General features: G+C 38.5%; 1 protein-coding gene across 1 annotated transcript in view; it reads left to right on the top strand.

Moving 5' to 3' along the window:
- LOC121390343 overlaps positions 1-14,634 on the top strand; it is a 29,289-nt gene that overhangs the window by 550 nt on the left and 14,105 nt on the right. The window contains exons 2-5 of the mRNA XM_041522135.1: positions 6,122-6,869; positions 8,840-8,909; positions 9,795-9,875; positions 11,282-11,375. Coding sequence (XP_041378069.1) covers positions 6,122-6,869; positions 8,840-8,909; positions 9,795-9,875; positions 11,282-11,375 — 993 coding nt within the window. The remainder of the gene's footprint in view (positions 1-6,121; positions 6,870-8,839; positions 8,910-9,794; positions 9,876-11,281; positions 11,376-14,634) is intronic.

Raw genomic sequence — 14,634 nt, 5'->3', positions numbered from 1 at the left:
CTCTTTCAAGTGGCATTTCAAACCTAGAGATGCATGTACAAGCTCGTACGAAACAAAAACAAAATGGTAACAATGGCCGAGGGTTAACCTCAGAATTTATATCTATTTATTGTTTCGTATTTTCGTATTTGTTTTCCTACTTACTTGGTATCTCATGGGCAGGTTCCTTTGTTAGTTGGGCTGTGTATCGCATGTATTCATGTATATATGTATGTATGTATGTATGTATGATTAATTTGTTGGCGTTCTGTGCATGAAAGTTTTACCATTTCATTTCATTTTATTTTGTTGTATGTTTGTACTTATGTGGATGTTTTTATATTGTGATGTTGTTGGTGGTAGTGATTATGTGTGTATGCGTGCGTGAGCGTGTGTGCGTTTGTGTGTGCCCGTACGTGCACGCTCTTGTGTAAGTTTGTGCTCGTGTTTGTGGTTTTATGTGTGTTTTTCTTTGTTGTTCATAATAATAATAATAATAATAATAATAATAATAAAATGAAACGTTTTATTTCACAACTTTCCTTTTTCTTGGGTACTAGGCCCATCCATTTTGAATGTCTTGTCGCCTACAATACCTATACACCAAACTAAATAGTTCTTAAATGACAACAATTTCTTTCTTATTTTAAGAATAAAAGTTGTCTTCAAAATTGTTTTAAAAATCAAAACCATGGATTGGAAAAAATCCCATTATTATGTAGCCTTGAACAATACAACATAATCCCTTTGTTGGTTAGAACTTGTGTAAATGTAGTTGCTTTCCCGAAAAGCTGTAATTTTTATTAACTCAAAATAATATGGAAAATGTAACTATATCTTGTCAATGTACAGAATGATTGCAATGTACAGAATGATACGTGGTATGTGTTATCCTGTCTGTGGGATGGTGCGTATAAAAGATCCCTTGCTGCTAATCGAAACGAGTAGCCCGAGAAGTGGCGTCAGCGGGTTTCCTCTCTCTATATCTGTGTAGTCCTTAACCATATGTCCGACGCCATATAACCGTAATTAAAATGTGTTGAGTGCGTTGTTAAATAAAACATTTCCTTCCTTCTTAGAAGTACGCACGATGCCTTGTATTTTAAATACGAAGAAATAAATTCATTAATTTGGTAATAGCAAAACAACACGATGTTCGGACGTTAATAATCTAAACAATAAAATATAAGTAATGTATGACTTCAATTATCCAAAAAAATATATTAAAAAAAGGCTAAAAAAAAAGGCTAAAAAATAAAGGCTAAAAAAATAAGATAAACGAAAAAAAGTCTCGATAAACGAAAACTACGCTATAGTGTTTTTAAACAAGGGTCTGTCACTTTAAGTCACAGATGTTAGAATGCTTTAGAATCGCAACTTTGTCTAACGTCCCTTCGGCTCTGCCATGTGCTTTTTTCATCTGGATTGATTGAGATGTATTGAGACTCGATTTAGAACATGCTAATGATAGATTGCAACGTGTACATCAACAACCAGCATACTATTCTATTATCAACCTATTTTCGTACTTATATCCAATTACGGTTCAAGCACGCTGTCCTAGGCACACAACTCAGCTATCTGAGCTGTCTGTCCAGGACAGTGGGTTAGTGGTTAGCTGTTAGTTGTTGGTGAGAGAAACGTCGATGTAGAGGCCGTACACCTACCCATTAAGTCGTTAAAACTCGTTCTGGGCGGGAGCAGGTAGCGGGCTGCGAACCCAGTATCTATTATCCATATTTCTTGATGGCTTAACCACGACACCACTTTATATATGTAACTAACTTTTATATTTGTTATCAACAGAGAAGTACACACACTCTCTCCCTCCCTCCCTCTCTCTCTCTCTCTCTCTCTCTCTCTCTCTCTCTCTCTCTCTCTCTCTCTCTCTCTCTCTCTCTCTCTCTCTCTCTCTCTTCTTATTAAACCGAATTCCGAATCAACTATTGAATGCAAGGTAGCACTATACTAATTAATTTCCGACTGGGTCGAAGTTCGAGGTGCACTGAACTTTTGATAGAGAAGTTAACACCACACGTCCTGTGATTGGTTATAAATGTGAGTGTGTTGGTTGTAAAAAAAATTAGTTTCATCTGGGCTAAAAATGTATACAATTTTAATTAATCTAGTACCACTGTGTCAAGTAGCCTTGTGCTTGGAACATGTATGGGGTACATGTAAAAAAAAGTACTAAAATTTTGTGCGAAACTAGGGGTGTTGTAAAAACATCTGGTTATACCGAAAATGAGCCGTGAAAGGTACCATTTTCTGCAGTTAATACTTTGAGGTAGGGGTTGTAGTACTGATATTTATGGGTCATAGTTTGGTTGATATATTGCATATAGTGTTTTAAACACAAACGTTAACATGGTCGCCTATGGGATTTGAATTGGTATAGTCCAACCTCAAAGTCATAGGTTATCGAGACTATAAGTCTCGGAACAGCATTATTAAACAATCCGAACAGACTTACCATATTTATTGTTCAATAAGGCTTCATTTGAGTGGACGCTATTAACGACAAAGTGGCTATACATTGTAAATAAAAGAAAACACACACACATGTATCTCTTATCAACAACCAAACGACCCCTACGGGTCAGCAGAGGCGATAGCTTACGTCACGTGATCCAAGCAAAGCCTGTCGTATATTAAAAGCTATCACAGCGGGTGTTATCAAAAAATTGTTACTCGCAATGGAAAGTTATCAACCCGAGATTTCGTTCGCAACGTAGATTATCTTTGGAATCTTTTGGTGAAACGTGAGTGTATGTTTTTAGATGTGCCCACGTTTTACGATTGTGTAGCTATAGTATATATCTTAATATATTAAACGCCGATTGTCGGGTCTGTTTAAAGGGGCATTCCTGAGTTTGCTGCAGTTTTTAAGATGTTATCGACTAATAGAGACTTTTTAACGATTGTAATTACACATCAAGTATATTTTTCTGCATAACATATTAGTGGCTGTATATTAAACGTGTTTCTGATCGTTCTAATATTTGTACTAGGTTAAATTTCATCTTATTTCCTAAAATATTGTTTTTTCGTACGTACAAAATTATTTGAAAACAAACTCCAGTTTGGGCTTCTTACAAATATTAAAACGACCAGAAACACATTGAATACACAGACACTGATATTATAAACTAGAATATATATTTAATATGTAAGTTTAATCGTAGAAATATTTTATTAGTCGGAAACATCTTATAGTGCAGCAAACTCAGGAATGTCCCTTTAATAGAGATTATTTAATAGTAGTGTTATTGTTCATTTTATTTTAGATATAGATGTTCGTTTTTAATAAGATATTTCTTTTCGCCTGTAGTAATGTATATCAAAACCTACATATTACATGTATTCCTGTCTACATAAAAGATTGGATAAAGTTAGAAAAATCCACATGGCTTCCGACGATAAATTAATATTCAAAATGTCTTTTCCAAAAATCTACGTACATATTTTACTGTTTGGATACCGTGTCGTTTTGTGACGTATACATTACCCGTAGACATACGTTTTATAAAGCATGTACAATACGAGATGAACCCGGATGCACGGGTTAAATACCATTTGTTTTGAATCCGATTAAGATTCGGGTAAACAACACTCGATATCACTATGTCGCCATTGATTCATAAATTGATCCATTCATTTCTGTTAATTTGTGTTCGTGCTCAAGATTTAAGCACGCAATTTTGGATTTATAATTCTGCTACCTGAATCGTCTGTCCAGGGCATGGGTTAGTGGTTATTGTGTTGAGGGTTAGTGGTTATTGTGTTGAGGGTTAGTGAGAGAGACGTCGGTGTAGTGGCCTTAAACCTTTTCAGTTAATCTACAGGCTGGTAGGTACTGGGTTCGGATCCCAGTCGAGGCATGGGATTTTTAATCCAGATACCGACTCCAAACCCTGAGTGAGTGCTCCGTAAGGCTCAATGGGTAGGTGTAAACCACTTGCACCGACCAGTGATCCATAACTGGTTCAACAAAGGCCATGGTTTGTGCTGTCCTGCCTGTGGGAAGCGCAAATACAAGATCCCTTGCTGCCTGTCGTAAAAGAGTAGCCTATGTGGCGACAGCGGGTTTCCTCTAAAAAAAACCAGTGTCAGAATGACCATATGTTTGACGTCCAATAGCCGATGATAAGATAAAAATCAATGTGCTCTAGTGGCGTCGTTAAATAAAACAAACTTTTTTTTTTCTTTTCAGTTAAAGGGACATTCCTGAGTTTGCTGCAATTATTAAGATGTTATCGACTAACAGAGATCTTTTTTAACGATTGTAATTACATATAAAATATATGTTTCTACATAAAATATTAATGGCTGTATATTAAACGTATTTCTGATCGTTCTAATATTTGTACTAGGTTAAATTTCATTTTATTGTCATATTTTTTTGTTGTTGAAATTATTTGAAGACAAAATCCAGTTTGGACTTCTTACAAATATTAAGACGATCAGAAACACATTGAATATACAGACACTGATATTCTAAACACGAAAGTATATTTAATATGTTAGTTTAATCGTAGAAATATGTTATTAGTCGGAAACATCTTACAATGCAGCAAACTCAGGAATGTATCTTTAATTGTTCTCTCACCATGACGGGGATACGAACGTAGAACTTACCACCCATAAAGACGATCACCTTCAGCTAACAACATTGCCATAGACTTTGTTATTACTATAGCAACAACAACACAACAACTCTGAAGCAACGACACAACTAGAGTACATTGATTTGTTAATCATCGGCTATTGGACGACAGACATTTGGTAAATTTAACAGTTTGTCTTAAGAGGAAACCCGCTACATTTTGTTTCCATCAGTAGCTAGGGATATTTTATATACACCATCCCACAGACAGCATGGCACATACCACGGCTTTTGATATATCAGCTGTGGTGCACTGGACAGAACGAGAATTGCCCAATGGGCCCACCAACGGAATGAATGAATGAATGAATGAATGAATTAATGTTTAACGACACCCCAGTACGAAAAATACATCGGCTATTGGGTGTCAAACTATGGTAATGCAAATAAAGTGATGATCAACATCAATATAAAAATTCAAGACTTAAACAAAAACAGTGTAAAGAACTGTGCAAAAACACAAATATCACAGAATTTTACGGATACTGAATTTTACTCAAAACTTAAATTTTGTGCTGTATTGGCCATTCTCAAAGAGAATGTTACACCCCTGCACCACGGTGAGGTTATAGCACACGCAGGGACCCACCGACGGAGATCGAGTCCGAACCGACCGCTCATCAAGCGAGCGCTTTACCATTGGGTTACGTCCTGCTACCATTCAACTGATTGGTGTTTTCCAGTGCACCACAACTGGTCAAAAGCCGTGGTATGTGCTTTGCGGTCTGTGGGAAAGTGCATATAAAAGATCCCTTGCTGCTAATGGAAAAATGTAGTGGGTTTCCTCTCCAAGACTATATGTCAGGATTACCTAATATTTGTCATCCAATAGCCGATGGTTAATTAATAATTGTGTTCTAGTGGTGTCGTTAAACAAAATATACCCGAGGGGATCTTTTACTGGAGATTCCACCCCTCTTGCACTGCCAAACAGAGGACTGCCACTCCCAGACTCAGACATTTTATGAATACTAAAAAAAACCTGCTGCATAATAAGTCTTGTTCTGTGCCTTTTGTTTCTTTTAGGAGGGGGCGGGATTTAGCTCGGTCGGTTGAGTGCTCGCTTGAGGTGCTTGCTTCGCAGGATCGAACCACCTCGGTAGACCCATCCATCTGATTAGGATTGTTCTCGTTCCAACCAGTGCACCGCAACTGGACAAAGATCGTGGTATGTGCTTACCTGTCTGTGGCAAAGTGCGTATAATAGATCTCTTGCTGCTTTCGGAGAAATGTAGCAGTTTTCCCATGATCACTACGAGCCAGAATACCCATATGTTTGACATCCAATAGCCGATGATTAATTAAACAATGTGCTCCAGTGGTGCCGTTAAACAAGGAGGAGATCCTTTACTGGAGATTCCACCTCTCTTGCACTGCCAAACAGAGGGCTGCCATTCCCAGACTCTAAAACTTTATGAAAACTAAAACGAAAAGCTACTGAATAATGTTTTGTCTTGTGTATTTTGTTTCTTCTAGGAAGATGTCGAGGCTCGTGAACCACTTGACGGACACTCAGAAGTTCTACGAGGAGTACGTCCGCCTTGCCCAGGAGCGGGATGACGAGGAATGCAGAGACAAGAACAGTAAGGGTCACGTGCCCGTCTTCAACAAGAGGCTTTTCACGTCACAGGGTTCCGTCGTCATCACCGCAGAGGCGCGCAGAATCATGGCGAGGAACGGCCGCACGCGACCTGACGAACACATCCAACCACTGGTCAAAGCGGAGCTCTTGGCCATGCGCAGTGTGGTGGCTGGTCTCAAGATGGTGCATCAGGAACACGACTACATCAAAAAGGCTCTCTGCCATTGTCTGACCTTTGAATCGTACGGAGCCCATCAGTTCATCGTCAAGCGGCCTCACGAGGATTGTTTGTCATGTTATTACATTGTTCGTGGAGAGGTCGAGGTCACTTATGATATAAAGGTCACGGAGACGAAACGGGTGTACCAGCCAAATATCATATACAGTCATGGAAGCGGTGAGTTTCTAGGGCTGGTATCTCCGGACGGATTGTCCGAGGATATATCTCCGCCCGCTACGATTTATACTAAAGAATACTGTGAGTTCTTGAGGATTGACAGGACGAAATTTCACAAAATAATTAAGGAATATGACGAGACATTTACGGAGGAAAAAAGGATTTTCTTTTCAAGACCGACGTGTGTGCTTTCTGCAATGTCATCTGATGCCATGGAGAAGATTCTCAGTAAAGTCAACAGACAGGTACATGTTTGTGCAAATTATATTTTTATTTTTATCTTTGGCACTTTATTTTAATTTACGTTGTCAAAAAATGGTTGATGGCGTATAGCGTTCTTAGTCTGTGAAAAACCGATCGCTTGATGCACGGTCGGTCTAGGATCGATCCCCGACGGTGGGCCCTTTGGGCTTGTTATCGTTCCAGTCAATGCACCACGACTGGTATATCAAATTTAGCGGGTTTCCTCTAAAACTGTACAGTCTATAGGCTTACGTAATATTTTCCAGATTTGTCATTTTTTTCGGGTAGATTCTTGGCACTCATGTCTAAACACATCTAGAAACTTCACTGATCAGTTTTCCATTAATATTTAGGGAATCCATTTTGAATTTCAAAATGGTCACCACCAAAAATAATGGGGTTTTTTTTTTAAAATAATTGCCAATTAACCATAACTATTCATTCAAATATCATCCAATATTTGTTTCATGTTATCTAAACTCATATAAAGGGGTCAACCATTCATTGGAAACAAAAATAAGAGCACTATAAATACTTTAAATTAGCAAAAATCCAAGATGGTCACCAGAGTTTAGGCTTTTTCTACGTAAAATGCCATACTTTTGAATAAATGGACATAGGAAGATGTTTTTGGTGTCTAACCATATGTTTTTCATATGAGGATTTCAATAATGAAAACATATTTATGATTGGAGAACATTTACTAGAAATAATGTAGAAGATTCAATATAAAATTATTTTGGCGGTTATATAACTTGAAGATGGATACGGTGTTTTTAAAGGCAGGACAATGCTACATGTATGAATCAGGAGTGTCAACGTTACTGATTAAACGCTACTAATTGTCATTGCTTCTATCATCTTCTGGATCTTCGCCAATCATTGGCGGTGTAATGTCCGTACAGCTGTCGCCTTCCCCACCACATTTGCAAAGTTCGGTACATACCACATTGCTTCCTCTGCATGAGCACCTTCGCGAACACTTTGATTTCTCACAGTTACACCTGACGAGACTGAGTACTGAGACCGGAGCTGGTGCAAACTGAGAAAGAACCGTCAGTAGCTTTTTGTCTAGGTGTCGCCACCCCAAGGTCAGAGGGTCAAGACAGGTTGGGTTCAATACCATATGCTGGCGCTAAATATTAGCCTGGACATGGGCACTGCGTATATGTTCAATCCATGCTCCCAGAGTCGGTGGCAGTTTGTCAACTCCTTGTTCATAATTTGACATTCGGTAGCTGATGATTAATAAATCAATGTGCTCTAGTGGTATCGTTAAACAAAACAAACTTAACATTAACTTTCTATTATGTTTTATAATTTAAATAAAGAGACACGGGGGTGCAAGGGTGGAGAAGGATGGTCGTATACTTTTGTGCATTTTTTCTCCACACAACAGTCGCCTATTAAAAAGAACATTGTATTTGAGGGGCATATGCAGTTCCGTGGGACCTGAATGTTAATTTTTGGAACAATCCATGATTATAATTGTTATAGTATGTAGATTAAAAAACAAATAATAATAATAATATTTAAAAAATCGTTCCATTTTTTTTCTAATCAAGGTCAAGGGCATTGTATATTCTTTGGATGACTTTCGCACACATGTTTGGCTATACTTTGACGATTGCATACTATGCAACTTTAATAGTATAATATAAACGCGTGTATACACCAACACCAAGAAGTCTTCAGGTAGCATCTCCAGCGAAGTACACTTTGTACTCTTTTCAAAACCGCAACTGTGAACTGCCCCTAAATGTGTTTAGGATTGGTATCTGCATGGTAGTTAGGTTGTTGTATTGGTGTTTGTTTGTTGTTGTGAGTTTGTTTTTTGGGGTTTTTTTATGGTTGCTGTTGTTGTTTTGTTGTTTTCGTTGGTTTTTTTGTTGTTGTTGTTGTTGTTTGTTGGGGGGAGGTTGTTTTGTTTTAAACATAAAACTTATATCCTCAAAAAGTTGATTAATTGCAGGAATATTCTTCCAACCGTGAGGTGATGGTCCAAGGCCAGCCATCAGACTATATTTACTTCGTAGAGTCAGGTACGCATTTACATGTGCATCATTGTTTAGTTTCGTAAAACAGAGATTGTTTTTACACCAGATAAAACCTGAACCCAATAATCAGTTCGTCACTATAAGTTGTAATCTTTTTTTTTTCATACATTTTATTAAATGATTTACATTGAATCCAACACTGGATTTTTTAAAACTAATTTTATTACTTGTAAATTAATTATTTGGTGGCCCGGGTCTAAACATCACTGGCATCGGACCATTGTGTTCTGTAACCCTTGGCAACAGTATATTTTTAATAAAAGTAAAGTTTGTTTTATTTAACGACGCCACTAGAGCACATCGGCTATTGGACGTCAAACATATGGTCATTCTGACACTGTTTTTTAGAGGAAAACCGCTGTCGCCACATAGGCTACTCTTTTACGACAGACAGCAAGGAATCTTTTAGTTGCGCTTCCCACAGGCAGGATAGCACAAACCATGGCCTTTGTTGAACCAGTTATGGATTACTGGTCGGTGCAAGTGGTTTACACCTACACAATGAGACTTGCGGAGCACTCACTCAGGGTTTGGAGTCTCTATCTGGATTAAAAATCCCATGCCTCGACTGGGATCTGAACCCAATACCTACCAGCCTGTAGACTGATGGCCTAACCACGACGCCACCGAGGCCGGTATATTTTTTTTTTTAGTTACTTGTTCTATAGACCTATATGATTTAGTATGCTACTGATTTACAACCTTAAAAGTTTCACAATTATACTTCCAACTATTTTCGTGTTATATTGTTATTGTATAGCTGGGAAAGTTAACCAACTTGCCCTGTGTACTACTATTAAATGCTGCTTATTTATTAACAGTACAATGTGATTTCGTTAAACAAACATTCCTTTCGTTTGTGTCCTACAGGTCGGTGTCAGCTAACGAGAGAACTGTATATAACTGAGGCAGACAAGGTTGTCTCCTGCGTCCTTGGTGATTGTGAGAAATGTGAGAATATAATGATGTTCCAGTGACCGATTATAATCGATACAATAATTAAAAATATATAAACGATTGTTACGGAAAGTATTAACTGTAATTCTTTCTACGGTTTGGGTGATGGAATTGCTATAAATATAACGAGGTTTTTGTTTGTTTTCATTCATATGTATAAAGAAAAGAAAACAGATACTGAATAGGTTTTAAAAGCAAAATGAGTGATTTGTAGGGCGTGTCTCAATTAACATGACAATGGGTGCATGGTCCTAATAATTCTAATCTTTCTTGAGTTCATATAACCGATTGTATAATTGAAAGTTGATCGATTGAAGCAAATTGGTTATAACTGATGGTCGGTGATGAAATTTCCAACACTATGAGAATGTACGGACCTCAGAAAGCATTGGTATCTATTTCTAACAAACCATGCCCCAAAATGTGGACGTAACCTTTCCCTAAACATCTCCCACTTTCGTTAAATTATGGATCTGCCCCTGAAATCTCATTCAGGAAGCACACCTACTAGATGTGTAATGGATATATCTATAAACCAAAGTCATAATATGATCATTATTGATCAATATTATTGGAAAGAATTAAAAGAAACCAATGATTTGTGTCATATACAGCATATTATATATTCAGAAACAATGACCTTCATTTGACCTTGAAAATGTAGGTCAAATTGACCAATTTTGAAAATCCAGTAAATCAGAATGGAAAGTTTTGATATTTAGCGTCACACAAAAAAAAACATTTTTAAAGAGTTTAATCTCCCCTATAACTGAAATTTGGAGTCTGTCCCGTGGACTGTTGGTTTTTGGGTAACAGCAGATCGAACACAAATTGACCCTGACGTACCATTAAAAGTATACAATTTCCCAACTGAGGTACAGGTTTAGGCAAGTACGAGTTGCAGATCTGAAATCTACACATAATTTTACATAGGAATCAATGTTCAAACCTTTCTGACTCTCCGACATAGATAAATCGACCTGGCTTTCATACTAGAATCTGGTACATCAAATTCCGTGGTATCTTATAAGATGGTATCTTAGACTTGCACAACATTTAGGTTGCAATGCTATTCTTTTTGGCTGGCAATAGATACTTTCTTTGCAGAATTACACAAATTTTCATCATTTGTAGTTATATGATGTCTATATTACATACAAAATAATATTCAGCTTTCGTATTTTTACGATGAATGGATTTAAAGCAAGATGTAACCAAATACTTATCAATAAAGGGCATCCTTATTTGGAAGCACCGGGTCGCCCTGTATTACTTATTATTGCTGTTTTGTATAGAATTTATTGAACTATTTGACCAAATTAGTTAGTTTTTAAAGGGACTATATCAGAGTTGCATCTGTGGCAATGCTCCTTTACAGTCGTCTGTGTCTTGCGTTTCAGATGACTATTTCGGAGAAGAGTGCATTCTGGACAACACGACCGGTCACTGCACAGTCACACCAACATGCCCGACAGTCATTCTGAAGATGCACAAGTCAGTATTTAATATTATAGCATGTCTACATGATCGCCAAAGACCAAACAAGATAGTATGATTAATTGTATTGCATTATTAAGTAGCCCGTGACCTTCAGAAATAAAACTAAAACACGAAATGTCTGAACACATTTAAGTATCCATCATGCAAGTATTTGAAATTTGAAATAGAAATGTCTGAATATGTAACATCATTCACTGTGGAATCACCCAAATGCCTCCGTTTAAGTGATATAAAGAATAATGATAGCATCCAATTAATCAGTTGTTGACATGTTATTTGTCTTTATATTAATCAAGGGGACACATAAATGTTTTTAGCTATACTAATCATACTAATATATAATTTGGAAATGTCTGTAACTCTGAACAAAATAAGAAACTTCCGCGAACATAACTTGATGAAAACAAACCGGGGCAATAATTGTTATATATGCGTTTAAAGAGTGTTCCATGATGCATCGTTTGGTGCAAAAATCATGGCCATAGGTTAACAGAAACTGGGAGAAATTTTGACCAAGTGTGGTAGGGGTTAAACAAAAAACACCCACTTAATAACGGGTATGACCACCTCTTGAATTGACCACTGCAGTGCATCGCAGGCGCATAGAATTGACTAAAGTGTTGATTTCTGCCTGTGGAATAGTGTTTCATTCCTGAATGAGCGCTTGACGAAGTTCGTTGACGTTAGCGGGTGGGTTGGGACGACGCCTCAATCGTCTGTCCAGACTATCCCAGACCTGCTCGATGGGGTTGAGATCAGGACTTTTAGCGGGCCAGTCATCAATGAAATCAATGTTATTTGTCCTAAGAAAATTTACAGTCTCTCTAGCTGTATGAGAGGTGGCATTATCATGCTGAAAAATCGAGATGTTGGCGTTGTTATGGAACAGAGGAATGACGTGATGAGCGAGAATGTCATCGCGGTAACGTTGAGCATTTAAATTGCCAAAAATGACGACTAGTGGTGAACGATAACCACTGGCAATGGCTGCCCAGACCATGACACAACCCCCACCTCCGAAACGATCTCGTTCAAGAACACAACAGTCAGCATAGCGTTCATTTCTCCTACGGTAGACGCGCACCCTGCCATCACTACGTTGTAAAGAAAATCTGGATTCATCCGAAAAAAGAACGGTATTCCAGCGTCGCCGTATCCAACGAGTGTGTACACGTCCCAATTAAGACGATTTAGACGATGACGTTGCGTTAAAACGTATCCGATGTAAGGACGTCGTGCATGTAAACCGTTCTCCCGCAGACGATTACGAACAGTTTGCCCACTGATTCGGTTATTATGAAGCCCAGGTGTGTTAGCAGCAGTAGCAGTGGCAGTTTGGAATCGATTGCGCAAATGCGTGTTCATGATATAGCGGTCTTGACCACGCGTTGTAACACGCGGACGTCCACGACGTGGCAAGTCGTTGGTGCTTCCTGTCGTTCGAAATCTTACGCGAAGATTTCGTATCGCTCGACTAGAACTCCCAACATGCCGTGCAACGTCTTCTGTCGACATGCCAGCATGAGGCATGCCAATCGCCCGTTCGCGTAAATTATTGGGTATTCTTGGCATACTAAAAATGCTACAATGTAAAAACGTTAATTTTTTTACAAATTTTGAAGCGTTTTCGTTTACTTGACAACAATATCAGTAATGGACCGATCACACTGGCACGAATGCCATTCCGTTTGTTTTCCGAATAGGAATTTGGGTGTTCGGGGAGCGAACGGATCATATTCGGGAAGCACTCGGTGTGTTCTAGGAGCATACTGGCTGTTTGGCTCCGTAGTTTTCATCGACCATCCGAATGTGGCGTCCATGTGTATTCGGGAAGTATTCGGGAAGCAGTCTAGGAGCATACGGCATGTACGGAAAACGTTCGGGAAGCATGCGTCTAGTTCTTGGTGCATTCGGAATGAAAATTTGGAGGTGCTGGGTTCCGTATGCTTTCCGAACATCCCGAATGGACCTAGAACATGACGAATGCTTTCCGAACGTTTTCAGTATCCTTTCCAGATTTGTTTTCATTTATGCCGCCGAATGTATAACGAATAGCAGAACCCTTCCAGTATTCTTTCAGAACATTTTCCGAACTGCTCGTACACTTCCAGAATGCACAGTATGTTCCGTATGCTTTCCGAACACCCCGAATGGACATAGAACATGACGAACCCTTTCCGAACGCTTTCCGAACCCTTGCGGAAAGCATGCGGAAAGAGTTCGGTCCATTCTAGGTCGATTCGCCGTGTTCTGAAAGCATTCGGAAAGCATACGGAAAGCGTTCGGAAAGGAAACCTTTCGAAGTCAACATGCGGGAAGTATTCGGTCTATTCTGAAAGCATTCTGAAACCATACTGAAAACATTCGGAAAACAAACGGAAAGCATTCGGTGATACATTGGGGAAAACACATTCGGAGGGACATTCGGCCAGTTTAAAAAATCACACCACTTTCGTATACGGAAAACAAACGGAAGCTCATTCGGGCCAGTGTGATCGCCCCATATACAAGTAAAAAAAGAAATTGACCGAATACTACACGGGACATGTCGAACCATACATGCACGTGCAAATTGAATGTCACGTTGTCGACGATTAACAGTGCAAAAATAATCGATAAAATTCATAAATCCTGATAATACAGCTCAAGGCCAATACTACCTATATAATTTCATTACACAATGAATTCTTTAACACAACAAATACTATATGTACAAATCGGAAGTTTCTTTTTTTGTTCAGTAAGTATGAAATCATCCTTTTAGTTAATAGTTGAATAAGACTATAAATATAATTGGTTTAAACATTATCTATTGACCGCGGACAATGCGGTATTTGAACTGATCAACAGATATAAGTCTGTACGAATATTAATGCATTTGCCTTATTACTATGCCCTCATTATTTTACTCCCCCCCCCCCCCCCCCCCCCCTCCATCCTTAATTAGTTTAGGCTAAGTACGGTTTCAACTTTCATAGACAAAAACGATTGTGTCTCTTTTCTAGTTCTAGATCCCCGTCGGTAGCCCACAACTGGTGTAACAAAGGCCGTGGTATGTACTATCCTGTCTGTGGGATGATGCATAAAAAAGATCCTTTGCTGCTAATCGAAAAGATTAGCCCGTGAAGTGGCGACAGCGGGTTTCCTCTCTCAATATCTGTGTGGTCCTTAACCATATATCTGACGCCATATAACCGTAAATAAAATGTGTTGAGTGCGTCGTTAAATAAAACATTTCCTTCCTTCCTTTTCT

This window comes from Gigantopelta aegis, chromosome 15 (assembly GCF_016097555.1).
Source record: "Gigantopelta aegis isolate Gae_Host chromosome 15, Gae_host_genome, whole genome shotgun sequence".
NCBI lineage: Eukaryota > Metazoa > Mollusca > Gastropoda > Neomphalida > Peltospiridae > Gigantopelta > Gigantopelta aegis.
Note: the sequence above shows the minus strand (reverse complement) of the source record. Positions and strands in the feature narration are given on the sequence as shown.